General features: G+C 35.2%; 2 protein-coding genes across 4 annotated transcripts in view; one reads left to right on the forward strand and one right to left on the reverse strand.

The window, feature by feature from the left end:
* Positions 1–253: 253 nt before the first annotated feature.
* LOC117102020 (adenosine deaminase-like) overlaps positions 254–21,402 on the reverse strand; it is a 26,779-nt gene continuing 5,630 nt past the window's right edge. Inside the window, exons 5-12 of the mRNA XM_033242234.1 lie at positions 6,709–6,770; positions 6,306–6,434; positions 5,481–5,710; positions 4,362–4,480; positions 2,881–3,024; positions 2,618–2,715; positions 1,548–1,677; positions 254–1,307 (exon numbers count right to left, since the gene is read on the reverse strand). Coding sequence (XP_033098125.1) covers positions 1,200–1,307; positions 1,548–1,677; positions 2,618–2,715; positions 2,881–3,024; positions 4,362–4,480; positions 5,481–5,710; positions 6,306–6,434; positions 6,709–6,770 — 1,020 coding nt within the window. The 3' untranslated portion in view covers positions 254–1,199. The remainder of the gene's footprint in view (positions 1,308–1,547; positions 1,678–2,617; positions 2,716–2,880; positions 3,025–4,361; positions 4,481–5,480; positions 5,711–6,305; positions 6,435–6,708; positions 6,771–21,402) is intronic.
* Positions 12,082–21,402, forward strand: part of LOC117102002 — an 11,406-nt gene continuing 2,085 nt past the window's right edge. The window contains exons 1-6 of one of the 3 annotated variants that reach the window (XM_033242205.1): positions 12,082–12,237; positions 15,404–16,796; positions 17,773–17,878; positions 18,192–18,329; positions 20,423–20,521; positions 21,089–21,180. In XM_033242205.1, the coding sequence (XP_033098096.1) occupies positions 15,414–16,796; positions 17,773–17,878; positions 18,192–18,329; positions 20,423–20,521; positions 21,089–21,180 (1,818 nt within the window). In that variant the 5' untranslated portion in view covers positions 12,082–12,237; positions 15,404–15,413. Of the gene's footprint in view, positions 12,238–15,403; positions 16,797–17,772; positions 17,879–18,191; positions 18,330–18,427; positions 19,016–20,422; positions 20,522–21,088; positions 21,181–21,402 lie in introns of those variants that run through there. The other 2 variants (XM_033242214.1, XM_033242222.1) reach the window with 2 other exon arrangements.

Genomic DNA, 21,402 nt, shown 5'->3' on the forward strand with positions numbered 1-21,402 from the left:
CGATTCGCGCGAATGAATTCGCCTAGTGGAAAACGGGCTTTACGTCGGCTAATGGTCTGCCGATTTACTACGGCCGTATAATTCGGGCCCACTTCAACGTGGGAGTACGCAGACCGAAATATGGACAATAGATATCAAAATATGCATCATATATACTGTCTCTTATACACATCTAGATGTGTATAAGAGACAGGCCTATCACAGCTAAGGTTAGCAAACTTACTGGATTTATCAGAAGGATTGTCCGGTGAATTAATATGAATATCTTCTAAAATCTCGTATGATTTTCAATGCGTCCATATAGGCATAATGTGTGTCCTAATATCGACACTTTCAATTAGGACTGTAAACATTCATTTGGGTAACCAACCTAAAATTCTGTACCATACACATGTCTCACGCTATTTAATTATTTATTATTATTTAATTAAATAACTACTATTGTACAATACTGTAGTCTTTACAATAAACGATAACAGACATAGGCCTACAGTATTAAACTAATTTTAACCGACTAGTGTGTTTAGCCATAAAAACATGAAAAATAATAATAGCCTCTAGGCTGTTTCCATGAATCGGTCCATGCAGGCAAATATTGATATGTGCACCTCACTTACATTGAAAATAAGTGCTAAAATACCTAGACGGCATTGCTCATTTCATAATTTCATTCAAAGACTTTGTTGATGGGTGTTCTTTTACTGGGGTTGTGATTTGTTGAGTAGATCCTATACAATCCCATATCTCTATCAATACAGACACTGTTGCTGACTATTGGTATCTTTCGTAACTTTATACGGTCCATTATATTGTTGTTTTTCGTTGCGCAATGAATTGTTTAAAATTTATATTTGGCTTGATGAGAAATATAAGCAAACTGTCACATATTCGTTATTTTCAAACAAGGGCAGATTTAATTGGGTGGAGGGGGCACGTGCATCCCGTTTTGCTACTCCATTTTTAAATGTCTATACATACCACCAATGACATGTATTGAAATAAGAAAAAATAGAATAGAAGTACAACATCTTTCCATAGGGCCTCTGGCTCCTTCTTCATATCACTGCTGCTGCTAGTGCACCCCACTTATCTATTCGGTTCCCGTTAACTAATTTGGTTCCCCTCACACTCCACTTCCTTTTTGAACAATTCTTAGCTTGCCCTTGCCAGACGTTTGAAGCGAGTCATTATCTATAGGATTATAATGCCACGCAGGTAGCGGTAGACTTACTCTGCTTTCGTAGGTGTCTAACCAATGACATCTTTTCGTTATCAGGTAAGAACGACGCCTCTGCAGCCCGAATTCTCTGTAACACAAAAAACATAAGAAAATAAATGCATTATCTGCAAAAGTTAATGTAGTTTAAAACAATGAGTTTTTACTTTTTTGTCACTCGCTCTCGCTTCTTCCAGTAAAAAATCCTGGACATAAGTGACTTGGATAGTGTTTGAAACGAACTTTGCAATACTGTATCTTAAAATAAAAAAATTGTCTGAACAAAAATTGTTTTGTTTTTTTTCCCTCGCCAATGCTGTTTTATATTTACCGATTTTACTATGTCTTCTTGTGTCATACCAAAATATTTCATTGCAATATCTTCCTCCGTTTTCATGGTGTTTTCAAAGTGTAGTGGATCGTCAGTGTTAAGTGAAAAATTCACGTCATCTTTCGCAAATCTGAAAAAAAAATAGTGATTTTATTGATATATTTTTACAATCAAATCATATCATATAATTGTTTATTGCATTTAGGCAAAGCGTGAAATTGTAAAAAATTACCTATACCACTGTATAAGCTGACAAATTCCAAATTTATTTAAAAAATTAAAAAAAAAAACCCGCATAGTATTAAACCTCTTAAATCATTAATCTCAAATTCAATAAATTAAGTACATCAAATGAAATTAATCTTTAATCATATATAAGAGAATAAGAATCATCAAGCGCATACATAAGCTGAAAAGTAGGACAAAATATAGATCCTATTTTATATATTTTATGAAATTGAAATGAAGATATAGGCCTATATGTAATATTGAAAACAAAGATAGGTTGATGCGAATTTTTTAGATCAAAATCATCTATAAACTATGATCTTAGCATGATCAGTTGTAATATTGTAAATAAAAAGCATTGAATATCATTTTGAAATGTTTAGTATGTGCGTTTATCTGTAAGGCGTGTGATGAATATAATTTCTACACAATTTTTAATCTTTAACATGAACAAAGTGTACCAGATCTCAACTTTAACCGGGTTATAACAACGTCAACGTTCTAAAAAGGCATTCATGTAAGAAATCCTGGCGTTTTATAGTGTACGCTTACAATATTATACTCTAAATTTTGTTTATATGTTTATACACCTGTCTGATAACATAAATTAGTTATGAAAACACAGCTAAATCGTTTGGTTCGGGGGAATGTACTGTATATTGGTAAATATAGTTACATTTGCATTAGTATTTTTTTTTTCCAGTTACAGCATGAATAGGTATACTAGTCCCAAACCCCTAAACAAAATATTTTCCTACCGGTACAGCAAAGAAACAATGCATAGTGACATTCTTTTAAAAAAATGCACGAAACGGCACTCACAATATAATAATGGATCTTACCTTATTGCAGGGTGCTTGGAATAATCGCTATCGACCGAACCAAGAATGTGGCTAGATGTGGGACACACCTCTAGATGTACTTTGCTTGCCTTTACTAACTACAACATAATGTTTTAATTTAAACAAATAAATATTTCGTAAACTTCTGAATACAATCAAATATATTAGATCATAGGCCTAATAAAGGTGATACATCGTGAAAGGAATACATTATAATATCGAAAATGGACCATTAAGAATAAGATGTTGTATAGTGTGGTTACCTGGTAAACACTATCGTCTTTCACACAGCTGTATCCATGTCCGATGCGTTGGGCTTTAAATACTTCAATCGCTCGTCGGACGTTGGAGGTTGAGCCTGTCTCTCCTGCGTGTATTGTTCTCTTTATGTTGAGTCGAAGTGCTTCCTAATGTTAGTGCAAATTAGAAATATACAGTAAGCCTGTTTAAAATTGGTTAGAGAAATCCCCATAGGCTGGTGATACCGTATTTATTATGCAAACATTCCCTCCAAATATGTAACATTCCGTAAAACCTCGAATTGAAGCCCAGTGGGCTTAATCTCGAGATGAACCCATCTCTAATTGAAGCCCCCTCTTTAGTTTGCAAAATTAGCCTCGAAAAGAAGCCCATGGGCTTCTTTATAAGATAGCATAGGGCCTATATCTTGTTTTCGAGACAGTACCGGTACAGTATACACCGTATACTGTACATGAATTTCAAGAAAAAATATATTAAAAACAAGCTTGGTTTATACAGTAGTTTAGGTGATTTAATGTCAGTTAAATACGCTCCATGATACAGATTGATGTTACAGTGGCCGTATTTATTGTTTTATAGTACAAATTCGCAAAATTTACAGTACTCATTTTGAAAAGAAGCCCCCCCCCCCTCTTTACTTTGAAAAAGTGGCCTCTAAAAAAAGCACATCTCGAAATAAAGCCTATCTCGAAAAGAAGCCCATCTAAAGTTCGCAACAAAAAAAAAAGAAACCCGGGCTTCAATTCGAGGTTTGACGGTATTCCATCAGTCGCATTCGACATCTCTTCATCATCTTAACCCACAAAGCCGCACCATCCACCCCACCTACACACACCCGTAAACTCACACCTTCTTCTGTAATCAAAACCGTAAAGCATGTGTAAATTACAACAAATATTTCATTTAAGCACTACAATAAGCAGTATCACAAGGTAGTTGTAAGGCCTATTACATAAATAATGGTACATAGATGTTAATCATTCATAAAAAGTATTAAATGCTGAAGATGAGGCCATATCATAAAATTGATCGATGTTTATTTTTTGCCATGCATCGAGAACTAGTGATGTTCCACGTTATTTGCAAGAGTTTGAAAATTCAGTTATTCCGAACGAAGCCTCAGTGGTACAGGTACACCATCGACTGTGTAGGCCTATTAAAAACAGTTTGGTCTCAAAATAATACCGGTATATGAATATGCCTAACATGGGGCGGATGCAGGATTTAGCGGTAGGGATGCGTGAGAATCGACACCTTCTCAGCACCACCATGGTCGGAGATGATGTGAGAACATTTTGAGAATATGGACTTAGGTGCCCGGAAATTGCACTCTCATACCTGATCTTACCGGTCGCGGTACTAGGCCTACAAGAATTATTTTTCTTAATACCATTTAGGGGGTGCGATCCTACCGTCTGCCCCACTCTGCATCCGCCCACAGCTAGCTGACTGGTTTCTTGAAGGTTGATATATTTTTTCCTACCTTCATGTTATCAAAGTATTCTTTGTCTAAAGGTTCATTTTCATTCCCAGCTAGTCCAATTCCGACCACACCATGGTGTCTGTACGTGTCGCAGAGACGCACGACGTCCACGCACCATTCTGTAATCGTATTGAAAATAAATATAGCCTAGGCCTATTTTTTCACACTATTGATTTATAATTATTGAGAAAACATACATTAAGACCGGCAGATCGGCAGACTCAAAATTATCAAGGGGTTGATGATGTTACATTTTACTTTAATGTAGCGGTTTATGATAGGATTTCTAGTTACAATAAAACAACAATACCCAGCAATAGTTGTAGTAGCACGGTATGTATTCACAGGGAACCACTGTATAATGCTATATTTATTCAACAGTAATTAATTCCTGTTGTACCCATGACCACCAGAGAACGTTTGCTTTATATTATTATGGAAACAATTCTCTGGTTCGAGTAATAATATTAATAATAATAATAATAATAATAATAATAATAATAATAATAATAATAATAATAATAATAATAATGATAATAATATTTAAGCATTTATATAGCGCTAGTCTCACAGCGCTTAAAAGTATGAACTATGGAAAAGGTCAGTTTTAAGAAGAAATTTGAATTCAGAAAGAGTTGGAGCATAACGGATGGCGGTACGATGTTGGTTCCAGAGAAGAGATGAAAATGCATAAAAACCTTCAGGGACAGATGTTAAGTTTGTTCAAGGGCGGATCCAGGGATTTTCTGACGGGGGGGGGGGGAGGCACAATATGAAGTTCACGCCGCCACGCCCACCTCAGACCCACCAATAAGTGGTAAATAATCGAGCTCTCCTTTCGCCTACTGCTGTATCGCCACTGAACTCATAGGTGCACTCCTTTTTTAGCTCTTCCTCTCTTTAACTCAAATTTTCCCCCCTCTTTTTATTTTTCGGCTTGACTGACGGGAGGGGGGGGGGCACACGGGCCCTCACGTCCACCGCTGGATCCGCCCCTGTTGTTTTAGGTGTGTATAGTATAAAAGGATCAAGTTCAGAACGAAGGTAAGATCGAGCAATGAGAACCGATGGAGATTATGCAGGTATATATTTCCTCCATGGTATAACAATAAAACGTACCTGGCTTAGTTATCAGCATACAGAGTATACTATTGGCTTTTACGCCAAATTTTTTGTAACCTTCACTAAAGCCTTCATTAACGTTTCGGACCACTTCCTCTACACTAACACCAACATCATCATCCGCCAGTAAGTGGGGACAATACGAGGCTTCAAAATATGCTACGCCCTCATTAGCTTTATCTTCACATAATTCAATAGCAATTCTTTTGATTGCTTGTCTGTCGCCACTGTAATAGAGAGTTACATCAATAGTTTTATTATTAATACATTAAAACAATGAATCATTTTTGTCCAAAAACTACAAAGAAAGCATTTCAAGTTCTCTGTTGGTGGTGGCAGGATTTTCCGATGGAGGAGGAAAAGGGTCCCGAAAGAAAGTTATGCATGTCCAGTAGACGGAAGTCCGAGTCGCTTTGTCTACTATATTATAGGAAATGCCCTTTCATGCATTCTGAGCAGACTCGATTAATCACAGAATTTCGTCGAAATTTTAGAGGTTTTCTTTTAACGATGATTATGATGATGATGCTGATGATGACCTTGAACACAATAATGATAAAAATGATAATTATGATGGGCAGAGTCAAGTGGGATTCATACGAGGAAAGCGAGTCGTGGCTGTAGCCAGGGAAGAACCAAAGGCCAAAGGGGTGTGAGTATACGGTATAGCATACCACTTGTTCTAATAGTTTTTTTTTTCAATCAGCATTCAATAATTCAATATCAAACATTATTGTCAATATTATTCATGTTATCATACACTATTAAGCATACACATTATACAGTTAATATTTTATTAAAAAGAAAAAAAAAACAACTTACCGTAGTATTGGCAAAAAGATATCAAACGATCGTACGAATTTGGGAAGTGATCCCGAGCCGGTGACCCGTAGCTTTGAGATGAACTCCTCCATGGACTGAATGTCCAAGGTTTTAATCATATCTCTCCTCCTAAAATATAATACATTTATGTTAGTTGTGAAGTATGGACAAACTTTCCAATACCATTCTACTGGGCAATGGATATATAAATGAATTTTTCATTTAATAAAATCAATTATCAAAACAACAACTAAAAATAAGAGGAAAAATATCTAAACAAATTTCATTGAAGTTCACATACGAATTTACTGCGAGAATCTTTAAATTGGCGCCCGTTACAAGCCAAATTTGTGATGAAAGTATTGTGGCTTCAAAATACAATTATATTAAGACTCCAACCTACTTTGCTATATCCCATATCGACTTTGGTCGACAAGCGCCGTCAAGATGTACGTGCAATTCAACCTGAAAAATAAAAAAACAAAAAAAAAAAACAAAAAAAAAACAGTTTGATATGCCTAAGGTCTAAACAAATTATTTTATTTAATATGCTGAATGTTTATAATATATAATATCCTTTTTTATACAATAGATTACAAGCGAAATGCTTATGTGATAGGCCTACATGAAATTGTAAACTATACGAAAAATGCAAACTGCCGTGTTTTGAGCTATTATTTATTTCTGAAAATTTTATAGGCCTACATTCTTAATAAAAATAATTATTTTTCCAATCAGTGAAAATAAATGATTAACAAATATTTATTACTTAACCAACCACCTAACACACCGACCAACAAAACCGATAGACAGACCAAACAACCAACTAACTAACCAACCAATGCAACCTACCGACCGACCGACCAACTAACTGACCAACAGACCGACCAACCGCACAACCAACCAACCATCCACCCATCTAAACAACCAACCAACAGTGGCGTACCACAGGTTCAACAGGTTCTTTGAACCTGGGTCCTCGAGCTCCAGGGGCCCCCGATTTATAAAGAAAAATCTCACAAAGTAATGTTTTATTGTGACATTGAACGATTGTATCTGGTACCTTCCAGCGACTGGCGTAACGCCTTGGCCGGGGACCCCGTGGCTTTCATAGACCATGGGGGCCATTTTTGGCTCTAACTGTAATCACGTCCGCCGTTATACTTGCGAGGAAAAATCAGGGCCGTCGAACCGCACCGGTTGGCCGGACCAGTTTTTCTCAATTATAATATAACAATTATAATATAACATTTTTAAATAAATATATACGGATACCTTTAAAATAATTAGGCTTATATGAATTTATTATTAATGTTCACATCACATTGTCTATTTATGTTATATATTTAAACAAAAATCCACCATGCGCTTGTTTTTGTATTGCCTATGTACATTTCAATTAATGACAATACTTAATTTTCGTAAATTAGATGATTTTAAAAATATTTAGAAGTATAAATGTAAAATAACAATTAAATACTTATAAAAATTTGGGGGTCCGGCAAATAAGTAAAATTAAAATTGTACCAGCAGTATGTTACTCAAAACTCCATGGTAATAATTAATTGGTAGACCTATTTGTAAATATAATGATAGCATATTGCATCATGTGTATTCGTAACATAGGCCTATTGTTTATATTTCACAATACCCTGCACGTTGTGTAATTATAGTAGGATTATTTATTGTACAGTATTTATAATGTATTAAATAATGCACAGCGTATTGTGCGCCTGTGTATTCATAACACAATGTTTTATTTAATTAGGCCTACATCATTTTATACGTTATGTATTTTACAATACCCGTACTAGTATAAATATACTAAGCCTTTAAAATGTCATTATTATTATTCATATTGTATTTATATAATGTGTTTGTGTTTCTTGCACTTTATCTTTAATGGAGGTATTAACAACTCAATTTATCTAGTTATGGCAGTGATAAGCGATTAAATTTTGAACAAATTATGATTTCGCAATAGACCCCATTGTTTTAAAATAGGCCTACGAAACAACTTTGAATGCGCCGTGGAGTGGCAAAAGAGGTCAGAGAACTTCTGTCGCCAAGAGGTGTGCCACTCCAACACTCAAAGCCTACAAAAAACATGCAATAGAATATAAAAATATACAAGAATACCTAAGAATTAAGTAGGCCAATATCTTTAAAATGTTTTTTTTTTTTAAATTTTTTTAAAAATTTGACCAGCTGTCACATAAAAAAGCATTTCTAATGTTGTCAGGTAGCCCATTCCACATACGAGTAAATCTAGTTTGAATACAATACTTTCCACTATCAGTTTTGGATGCCAGATGCTTAAATGTTAAAACATCCAAATGCCTACAATTAACAATCAACATATTTAAAATAGAACTATTATGCAGTTTATATACAATTTGTAACAAAAATAACAGTAAAATCATCTCTATTTGTGATTCAATAGCCATCAAGTTTTTTTTAGTATATAAAAAACCAATTCAAGATAATTATTGACATTGTTCAATGGTCAATCCGATAAATAACACCAATTCAATAAATATCGAATGTAATTTTCTTTTGGTCATAAGAAGAACAAATCTTATAATTATTATTATGGTCAATCTAACTTGGGCTATAATATTGGCCTATTGCTTGTTTTTTAGGTAACTTTTACTAATGAATTTTATGCTTTTTACATTGTGAATCGTTTTAATGATTGTATTTTTATGAGATGCGAATAAATCAAATAAAATTAAAATTTAAATCATCAGTCAAGCCCTCTGAGAACATCTTTAAAAAATCGAAAGATTTATTTTTATAAAAAAATCGGAACCCCTGCTTTTAAACTACCTAACCTATCGGTGTTGGTAGACGTCTTAGCATGCAATTTGCATGCATCAAGCGCCTCAACTGTAATTTTGAACCAGGGCCCCTCACAACCTACTAACCGACCATTCAACTGATCTGGAAGGTATTGTTACTCGGTATACCCTAAGCCTATTTTATTGATGGTATTGGCTCATTATGCCAACAAACTAGACCGATAAATTCATATCAGTTACTGACATTCAACGTTCCAAAGGCCATTTTGAACATACCGTGTGGCCCTATGCATGTATGCAGATCGACAATATTAATATTATTATTTTCTAGAATTATTTGCATAATATTGGGAACAGCAATTAAAGTCATTCTGTTACCCACATCAGTGGCGACGCCAGCGGGGAGCAGGGGCTTAATTTCCCCCCCCCGGCTTTTTGGGCGATCATTTTTATCTTTTTTTTTTCTTTTTTCCTTTTCTTTCTTTATTTATTTTGACTTTCCAAAAAAAAAAAAAAAAAAAAAAGAAGGGGGGGGGGGGGGGGGGGGGGGGGGGGGGGCTGGGGGACTATAAATTTTGTCGGGGAACAGACAAATTAAAAAAAAATATTTACATGTAATATTCGAGATGTGTATAAGAGACAGACATTAGGCCGACCAGCCCTCCTACAACTAACGTTAGAATACCGCACTTTCGGCGGTAAAGAACAATTAAAACCTCATAAAAAAGGCAACTAGTCCGTTCACCTATAAATGAATCTAAGGACACCAGTGTTAAACACACATTATGTGTTAATCCAATTAATATAGTGTGATAACGTAACGTTAGCTGTACAAGAACCTGTAATATTTTACTGAATTTGACTTTAATTCTGCCCTGGTCCGTAGAAAAAGAAATTTAATAAATAAATAAAATAAATACATAATCCGGTAACGTCACACGACTTCTAAGTACAGGTTGTTGTGCAGCTCAGTGTGTTTCATTCAGTTTACTTACTATATTTTAGTAAGAATTTTTTTTTTTTTTTTTTTTAGATAATAAGGGTAAAATTTTACTGTAAATTGCTTGGTTTTGTTTTTGTTATGCTATTTATCCTTTTGTTGTTTTTGAACTGTCTTTTGCTTTCCTTGGCTTATATTTTATATTGTTAATGGGTGCACCATAAGTGATGGGTGCCACTGATCTAAATGTGAACCCAATAAATCGTACCGTATAGTTTATCGAGGGCGGGTTGAGCTAATGAGCCTGTCAGTTTTACCAAAGCAGCCATTGCGCAGTCCCTTTACACAATGGTAATTATAAAAAAAAAACAACAATAATTTACTATAATGATAGTTGTTCCCTACAAAACACTGTTCTTTAGAAATTCAATTTTTACATCAGCCCAAAAATGCGGTAAAAAATAATCATCATGGCTATTGCATATTTTTTTTCCAAGTTCATGAATAAAATGTGTTCACTCAATGGAAAGCTGCATTCATAACATCGAGAGAAGGACAAGGAAGGCAATAGATGCCCTAATTTAGATATCTCTGCCAGTGACTGCTCAGTAAAATCAGTAGAATTAAATATGCCCAAAAATAAAAAGAAGAAAGTTTGTTCTTTGTTTTTATGTGGAAGGGGTTCCAGTGTTAAACATTATTACAAATGCGTTACGCTACTGTATTTTGGCTGGTAAACAGTGGTGGCGCCAGAGGGGCTGGGGGGCTATACCCCCCCCCTGTCGGGGAAGCATAGCCCCCCCCCTCCAGTCGGGGAAGACGATAAATTTTGCCGGGGAACAAACAATTAAAAAAAAATATTTACATGTAATATTCGTTTAGCCACCATATAGTTTGTGTTAACTTTTCATCACAAAAGCAACAACCACAATAATAATAATAATAATAATAATAATAATAATAATAATAATAATAATAATAATAATAATAATAATAATAATAATAATAATAATGATAATAATAATTTAATGAGACTAATTAAAAATAATTTGCGTTCTGTTATGACAAATGCTCATTTAGATAGTCTCATGATGGTTAGAATACATCGTGATAGGTGAAGCAACCTCGACCATGACAGCGTGGTTGACAGATTTCATGCAAAATTTCCAAAATATAGAATTTCACTTTCAAGAATGAGGATTTGAAAATAAATTAGATGGTTACATTGCATACACTTTGTTTCTCGCTTTATTCAAAATGTTTTGGTTTTGGAAGCTGATTTCAACATTAGAAAGCATAGCCTACATGTAGTCATATTATAGTAACTCGATACCTATCAAATAAGTAATAAAAATTCGCCATAATTCATCAAATATCCATGGCTTCGCCCCCTGGACCCCCACCGGGGGCCCTAGGCGGCCCCCTGGCCCAAAAGCCAAGTGAGACTCGATTCGTTCCACTAGCCCCCCCGTCGGGGCCTTTAGCCCCTCCGTCGGGCAGGTCCTGGCGCCACCACTGGGGAGGATCCAGAGATTTTCGAAAGGGGGGCTGAAAGTGGGGCCGATCGAGATAACACTACCTTAGGGGTCCGGGGCATGCCCGCGCGAAAATTTGGTGTTCTATATATACGCTCGAAAATAAAGAAGCACTTTGGGCGATCAAGTTTTTTTCTTTTTATCTTCCTTTTCTTATTTCTTTTTTCTTACAAACAAAACTTAGTACCGTATTAGACCTAAAATCATTTATGATATACAGAATATTTAAATTAGACACTCCTTTTAAAAATGTTACCGTACCTTATGTTCGGTGTGTTAAGTGTCTAATTTGAGATTTAATCATTTTAATTAGTAGGACTAGAGTATTTTTGCGAATCAAGTCGAAACCATATCATATGTTAAACATGCGGATGCAAATGAGGTTTCTATGGTTTCAGACATGGGTTCATCTTACGCAACTGGTTTTACATGTTTACCTATGATGTATAGGCCTCAATACAAATTCCGAGCTAGCGTTTTATAACCAGGTGACCCTCGATTTGCAGTCACTGATTCGCTCCACACAGACGTACGCACACCCTGAAGAAAACACAGAAGAAAGCAGAAGTTTGAGAGCAGGATACTTAAATACATTTTGTCTTCATAAACGCCGAAACCAAAGGTGATATATTCAGGATTTCTAGTTTGAATTACAGGTATGCTTTGATCATTTTATAGATATTATCATCGTCCTCATCAACAAAAATAATATTCTTGTATCATAATTATTATTAAAATAATTATTATTATCATATATTCATCGTCGTCTTCATTATCATTATAATTATTATTAAAATAATTATCATTGTCATATATTATTCTTGTATTTATTACTATTATTATAGGCTATTTATTCTTATTATTATTATCTTAATATCATCTTTATCACCTAAAATTCTACATCTTGATCATCACATCAACGTTATATTAATAATTATTATTATTATCATTATTATTATTATTTCTATTATTATTTAAGTATAAAGGTATATTGTAGAATAAAATGGTTAATGTTTAAATGACTGGGCATTTATATTTAAGATGTTTTAAGATATTTAATGCAGCTAGTGTCTTCTTTCAACAACTAAACTTAAGCGGTTACTCAAATGCTTAGAACATGAAAGGCTATCACTATACAGTAGTGGCCATTATTCATTCATTAAATATCTTATTTCGGAAATGATTTCCATACAACTAAATAAACAAAATGTACAGCATATTACATTCGTGGTAGTGGGTCCTTGCATGGAGGACCTTCCATGGTCCTTGGAAGAAGAGTAATCGAAATTTACACCACTGAGGGAGGAGTCGAGAAAATTATGATTTTAGAATAATAAAATACATCATAATTTTTCAATTCAATTTGAATTTCAATTATTCAGTATTTGATTCGCAGCTATATTGGTAGTTGAATTACATCAAATTTACTATTAAAAATACTTACACTAAAAAGACCAAATAATACAATTCAAAACACACAAAATACACTTTTGATTAAAATTATCGGGTACGAAGTTATTAATAATAGGCCTATTGAAAAATATTGAAACGAAGAAAGAATGAAGACACAAGTAGAAAGAGAAACATTAAAATTGGAGAAGATGAATAAAATGAATGAGAGGACACAAAAGTACAAGAAACGACAAAAAAATTACCTTAAAAAATATTGCACAACAGACCAAGTAAATTGAAAAATTGGCTACTATATTTTACAATTAAAAATTATAGAAAATTACACATTAGGTAATTTACAAATTAATAATTATATAACATTAAACAACATTAACAAGAATTAAGATTAGCAACTGAACAGATTACAAGTAGGCCTAAGATTATATTAAAATTAAATTAAACAAAAATATAAATAAAAAATAAATAGGTAACAGCATGAGAGAAAAGGTTTAACTGAAAAGGTAATATTGGACAGAAAAGAATTGAAAAATAAAATGTAATGTAATATCTACTCGACTAGTGCTTTACTTATTCTCTGGGTGATGTATATGCAATTTACGATTCAATTCCAAGACATTGCTAATTATTATTCTCTTCAGAATATTCTCATCAGTCGGAGTTTCACATACATTTGTTTCACCTGAGGAACCTATAAGGAACACACTCAATAGGCTTCATCAGTTGGATGGACGTTTTTTTAAAACATCTGTTATCTCGTGGTTTTAAATTTTAAACTCATGGTCCCTTTTTGCATTGCATTCAGGAGATTAAGAACAGGGAGGGACACAGTCACAAGGTATATTTGACACAAATTTAGAAGAAACTTTTCCTTAACACGGATGGAGCAACAGCATTAGCCTTCGACAAATATTGAGGCTATCATGCATATAAATAATTATCCATATTAGTGTTTGATATACCTCAGTATATTTACCAGGGGTCCATTTAGTGTCCAGTGGTGCAACGGATAATATATTTTGAATTATAACCTGTGCAGACTTTGAAACAAGTTTCCTGGTTCAAAGCCCGCTTATGCCCTTTGATAAAGACAATTTACTCTAGTTATGGTACCGTTTCTGTAGGATTAGGACGTTAAAATGTGTATGAATACAGTGGGTAGAGACTATCTTCCTGTGTGCTGATCACTTAATTACGTATACATGAACGTGTATGTAGCCTTATCGACATCGTCCATGGTGTTTTAAGTTACTGATAAAGTAGTGGCACATTCGCTTTTGACATCACTTGGCCCACATCAAATCGGTTTTAGAGCAAATGAATAATATGCATTTAACGTGCAGTATAACCACAATGCAGCTGCATTTAATCCATCTCTGTCTACGTATTGCAGATAATGGAGATCATTTGATAAATGAAGTTCCAAAATTTTATTAATTTAGCCAAAGCTGATAGCATAGTTCCGCCTACGTTATCAAAATGTCTTTAAAAGATTTGTTTCTATGACGGCCATTTTAATTAATCTTTTCAAAAAAATGTATTACATCTAGAACTAACAATAAGGTCCATATGAATCTTTTTGATATATCAATGTTTCCGAGGGCTAAATAGTTGGATTGGATTAGATTTATTGGGTGTGGACGCCAAGGATAACCCAGAAGTACGAAATTATTATTATTATTTGGTTGAAAATGCACATCCGATTCCAAGCAATCGATCACGCTATGGATGCACTAGTTCTCGACGCACACACAACGAAGATCACTTTGACCAGGGGCTTTGACAACCTCTTTTTAAGCCTGGCACACACGGCCAGGGGACCCAAATTTAAAAAGTCACCCTCCCGGGAGACCTGGTTAAATGAGCTTTCTTAACACACGTAACTTTATTTTTCTGTCCATGGTGATACCCACCATCACCGATTTCCGTGAGACAATTAATTAATAAATTAGAAAATCGTGCAAATATTATTATTATAGTATGAAATTGCGGACGATGGGACATTTTCCGAAAGATTCGTGCATATTTGCGGGAGTGCGGAAGGCCGTCCCGATTTTCACGACTTGCGGAGACTTGGGACCTAAATTCTTTGGAGAACGCAATCCGGTCAGCCTGCCCATAGAGGAATAAGTTTAAATTTATTCCTCAATGGTCTGCCGCCATTGACAATCTGCAGACGGCACCGCGACGTCAAACGCTCATAGAGAGCGGAGATGAACGCGTTGACCGTCGCGACGGTCTGACGCAGTGTAGGTCCCGTCGGGCTTTATATAAGAAAGTTTATATCGTAAATAGAATCTCACCAACCCATAACTGTTACTAGTGATGATGTCCTCCAACGTAACATAGGTATGTTATGAGACCTATAAATAATAATTAATTTATAATTCGGTTAACAATTGTTTTTCTCAGATAAAGAGGCATGAACACATATACTATTTCTGGTGGGGAGGTACACGATGTTATTTTTAACTCGCAGTCCTCATTCGATTCACTGTCACATGTGCCCAGCACTGTACGAGATCTTCTACGTCACCCAAACAGCATATCAAAATGTCGTGAAAATCCTCTGACGGGTAAGGGAAAGCGCATACAGTTGGCAAAGATGTTGTTCTTAACACTGGTTCCCATCTTGTCTCTGGCTATTCTCGCTATCATCAATCTGCACAGCATCTTCTACACAAATAGCATCGACACTGAAGTTCGAAATGTTATTGGATTCAGTCGAGACATTGGCGTTCTTCTCAGTCAGCTACAAAGAGAAAGAGACATGTCAGCACTTTACGTGAGCCTAATTGGACCTGAAGACAAAGTTTATCTCACAGAGACGTATCCACTGACCGATGAATCACTCGAGTCTCTCAATAGCTGGCCAGTAAAGACAAGTGTCTTAAAAGAACTCAAATTCTTTCGCAAAAAGGAAGATTTCAAGTTACATCTAGACTATCACCGTCAACATTTACATCGCAGCAATACAACCGTTTATACGGAAATCGAATTTTACACAGAGCTCCTCCAGATCTTTATTGACTGGCTGTATGAAAGCATTGGAAATTCCAAAGGACATGATATGTGGCAGACATTAGTAGCATATCAATTCCTCATTGTCAGCAATATTGACATGGGCATTGAACGGACACTGGGTTCGATTTTCTTTACGCTAGGAGGTTTCGATGAACACGAAGATTTTGTCTGGTATCTCGATAAGTTTAACGTAGGAACATGGAACTTTAAAGCATCAATGAGCTATTCTACATTAGTTTCAGATTTCTATTACAAAGAAATGCAGCAGCTTGATCTGAATGTGACACAAGTGATTGAGGGCATGAGACGTATGATTCTCCGAAACAATGCTGACATGAGAAGCCCAAATTTTAACGAGGCAAAAAGCTGGTTCGAGCTTATGACAATATATATCAACGTGTTTGAGAATATACAGAAGGACATGGCAGAAGAAATTCTCATCAGGCTGAATCACGAACTAAAGGGGGATCAGAAAGCCATTGCTGTTAGCACTATTGTTGTAGTTGTCGTTTCAATCCTCTGTCCACTCACGCTTCGATCAATATGGACCGTTACTACAGATATCCAGAGTTATGCCTTGACTCTGGCTGCGCAGACAAAAGATCTAAACAAGGAGAAAAAGAGATCTAATTGGCTGCTCTACTCCATGCTACCGAAAACTGTCGTTGAACAACTGATGATGAATATGGATGTTAAAGCAGAATTATTTGATAATGCAACCATCTTTTTTTCTGATATCGTTGGATTTAATCAGCTTTGTAATCAAATTACTCCCTTACAGGTAAGCTTATCATTTAATAATTCGTACTCTCAATAATTTAACATATCGGTTGATACATACATGTGTGCTATACAAATCCCATTAATTACTTAATTAATTACACCTTAAATATATAATTCACCGTGCTCCGGCTGCTGTGTACTTGCAAATTGAGATCTGCCTCTTTTACATCATCATCCCTAATTGTCCGGGTCGGTCTCCTTCATGTGATGTTTCTTTTTCTTTAGCTGCCCGGAAGCCTTGGAACCAACTTCTAAACACTTTATCTTGACTGTATACATATCTCGGCTCAAATCCTATCTTTTTAAATTACCGGTATATAATATACTAATACATTTGGTTAAATTCGCAGCTCCCCTTGTGCTTTTCAGATACAGGGTTAAAATGTGCAGGTATAAAAAGCGCACCGTAATTCGGAAGAGAAGTATAAGCCGTTGGTTCCGTATGCAATACGATAATGGCACGTCTGCACGCGTGCATAACATGTGCACGTTAAAGATAGTAATAAAGGATTGTCTTGCGCTGTTACTCCCAGCACCACCTACTCATCTCCTGCGCATCGAATGCTATCTTTTCTGTAAGCTTCTGTCTGCCTCTTCTTTACACGGCTTCTTACCCTTCTTGTCTGGAAGAACTCGACTTTCTCACCTTTACGACACTCCTCAAATTCTGTTCAACCTGGTCGAATTATTCAATACAAAAACCGTCCTCTATTAAATCCTTTTCTTCCGCTTCTTCCGTCTCTCCACGACTCCCGACACTCCGCCTTTCTTCCTCTTCCTTGTCACACATCCTGTTCCCCTCTCCCTCTCTCTCGATCCTTCTTCGATTTCTCCTGAAAAACATTCTGAATAACTGAAATTTTAATCTGTCTACTCGCCTTCCTCATCCGGCATTCCAAACATGTAACTACCATTACCATTACCAAAAGTTATTAAACTAAATACATAAATACATAAATGCTTTTTTTGTTCAGGTTGTCCAAATGCTGAATGGTCTGTATTCAGTTTTTGATTCGAGGATAGAAAACTATGATGTATACAAGGTTGAAACGATCAATGAAACATATATGCTGGCATCCGGTATGTTTGATTAGATATTTAGAATTTGCTTAACATGTAGATGTGTGTTTGAATAAAAATAGACCTATTTCTGCATGTGTGAAAGCATGGGAGTACATACTATAATAATCTAACATTACTAAACATTAAATATATACAACTTATGTTTTCAGTAAACAGGTAAATATATACCACATCGTCTTGTAAATGTACCGTAAGCTATGGAATGAAAAGTCATATCTATTTTTTAAATATAATAAAACCAATTAGGCATAGAATTTGCGAAAGTACTTTACTGAAAAATATATGTTTGACTATTAATTGAACTCATAAGGTCTACCTGAAAGAAATGGAGATAAGCACGTCATTGAAATTGCAACTGCTGCATTGGACATACTCTACCACACAAGTTTCCTCGAGGTTCCCGACAAGATGCACACGATATTCCAGATCAGAATTGGAATTCATTCAGGTATAATTATCATGTATTTGTTCTTTTTTTTCTTAATAGGGAGGTTTTGCGAGCTTACAAAAACAATAACCAATACGGTTATCGTCATCATTTTTCAGGCCTGTAAGAAGTAGTGTACACAATTGGATTGGATAGCCAGTATTTTTTCTGGGTGGGTCGTGATCATAATTGTTTGGACCTTTTCAGTGGGAGACAGGAAAATCGATTACAGCGCCACCACCTTGAAGCGGATGGCAGGCTCAATTTCAGAATTGCTGGAATTGAGCGTCACGTAATTGGCAAGGTCTTTAGACTCATTGCTGGTACCTCATCAATGTTTACTCATTTATGTCATTGTGAAAAAGGCCCTAGAAAAAAAATGTCCCTTGCATACACCCATGGGTCCATTCAGCCCCTGTCGTTGTGGACAGACGAAAGTGCACCTCTTGGCAGCTGATCGGACATGGTGTGCCCCTTGGGGAGAAGAAAGTTGTAGATTGAGTTGGTCCACGCCTGTGCGCATTCCAGCCCAGTTAAAGCTGCAAGACACAGGTTATTTCCTACCTTTACCTAACAGGTTATAGAGTGGGCCCAGACAAGCACCGAGATTTGACAATGCTATAACTGAACACAGAAGTTAGTATTATTAATTAATAATGACCAAATCACGCAATTTATATATTAAATTATGTGTGAGAAAAATACAATGTTTTTAATGCAAAATGGTAGAATAATATACAGTATTGATGTTTTAAGTTCCATAAGTTTAATGACCATAAGCCTTGTAACTGCTTTAAAGCTTCGTCCCATCCTATTCAGAGTGGGGTAGTGGATTAGGAAACAGGAGGTTATGATGTGCTGCCACCCGTATTGTTAACTCAAAGTAGACTGAGAGGATATGAAGCACTGAGAGGATATGAAGCATTTTGATAACTCAGAGTACAATGAGTTAATATCAGATAGTTATGATTGTAATTGTAACTATAATTTTAATTGCTGTTAATATTTTAAAAAATATATTAGAACTGAATGTATCCAATAGGGAGTAACGGAAAATGATTTTTATAAAATTTTAATTTGTGCATTTAAAAATAAGACTTAAATTATTGTGATGATTTAAATTGTACCAATGCAGTTATAAGCATATAGTTAACTTCATTCCCATTCCAGTTGCTCTAAAGATGTCTAAATATATTGTAACATCAATCTCTTTGAGTTATAGTGGTTTTCCTCTTTTATTTTTGTACACGTATCATTCACTTTACGAATTTCTATTTTTACTAGTATTTATATGGAGTTTATATTTATAATTTCGAGACACCTGCATTGGATAATAAATAATTGGTTATATTGTAAGGTAAATAGCTTAAATGAACTCATCTGATGTATGAACTAAAATAACTATTATTCAATGGAGAGGTGTAACGAAATGTTGGGATAATAGTATAACTTGAAAACATAAGGACACAATGCTATTCATTTAGGAGTTTAACTTCCATTGATAATTTTATACTGATCTTCCACTAAATATCTTCAACTAATTATTAATCATGATTTTAAAAAAAATTATAATCCGTAGTTATTTTTTTAAACATTTTCTATTGTTACAGCATAAAAATATCTTATCTTGAATAATTAATTGTATAGAACAATTATATACGGTATGTGTCTTGACGACACAACAATATTTTCACAGTGTTTTTCAAACAGCAAGGAACGTCAATATTTCTTTGTAATTTAATGATGTACAGTATGATGTACATGTTGGTTGCTGTCCAAAAGTGTATTTCCATCGTTTATTTATACTTTATCCAGTGACGTATTCAAGAGGGCCCAGCCGCCTCCCCCCCCCCCACTACATTTTTCTGAATAAAAAAATTAATTGATGAAAAAAAGAAGATTTTATAAAAAAAATTAAGTCTGAGCACCATTTCTGGCCATCTAGAGGTGCCATTTCTTATCTCAGCCCTCAAACTTGTTGGGGCTAAGCTGGGTGGAGCCTCTATCTGTGAAAGTCGCTCCCTGTACGAATTTCTGGATCCAATCCGCCACTGTTCTCGCCTATGTATAGGCCTAATATCCGTGGTTTGACAATCACAGTTTTCTTGTTTCAGGACCCGTTGTGGCAGGTGTTGTCGGTCTTAAAATGCCTCGATATTGTCTGTTTGGTGATACAGTAAATACCGCTTCCAGAATGCAGACTCGAGGGAAGCGTAAGTTTTGCTGTGTTTGCATAATAATTTATGGACTCACAGGCCTAACCGTACATTTTGTATATACCGATAATGAATAGGAATATAAATAACATGAAACCACAGTACTGTAATCATACCACTATTAAGCCTATTGTTAATTGCACATTCGTGATTCTATTTACAATACCGGTACTGTATTTAGAATTTTAAATAATACAAGAATGTTTACGTTACAAATGTTTACGTTTGCGTTACAATATTACAATAATGTTTATAATTATGTAGTTGGCATTTTAACCGCAATCCAGTAGTGCGACCAGGATTAGCTCGAGTGTTAGGGGGGCCATCCATGCTCGAGGGAATAAACATTGGTGGGCTCAAGGGGCTTAACTGTAAGACCACTGGCACATAAAAACAGCTTAATTTTGACTATTTTAAATTGTTCTAAGAAAAGTTGTGGCTTACTGGTACCACCGAGCCCCCTCACCTATCCCAAATGTCCGTCTTAATGTTCACTTTTACAATGTAATAATGCACCGTAAAACACTTTGACAATCAAACAATAACGTATTTGGTTTATTGCAGCAAATCGAATTCAAGTTAGTAAAACCTCACATGATTATTTATTAAAATGTGGTGAATTTCAAATGTTGGAAAGAGGTGAGGTCGAAATTAAGGTAAGTGAAATTGCAAATATCTGTGACTAAAAATACACATGTTAGGGATTTTTTTAAAATAAAAACGTTCCCTTTTTGTTTTAAATGTCCTTTGCATGTAAACCTGGCTTCATTTCCAAATGGCAATTGAAGCCCTATACTGTACGTCGCTAATGACGGTAGTGAGAGACATCGAAGAAACAATCACTCATTTAGCAAGCTCAATTATCATATCGTAATCAT

This window comes from Anneissia japonica, unplaced genomic scaffold (assembly GCF_011630105.1).
Source record: "Anneissia japonica isolate Jap-2015-1 unplaced genomic scaffold, ASM1163010v1 scaffold1005_len2656397_cov198, whole genome shotgun sequence".
Classification (NCBI taxonomy): Eukaryota; Metazoa; Echinodermata; class Crinoidea; order Comatulida; family Comatulidae; genus Anneissia; species Anneissia japonica.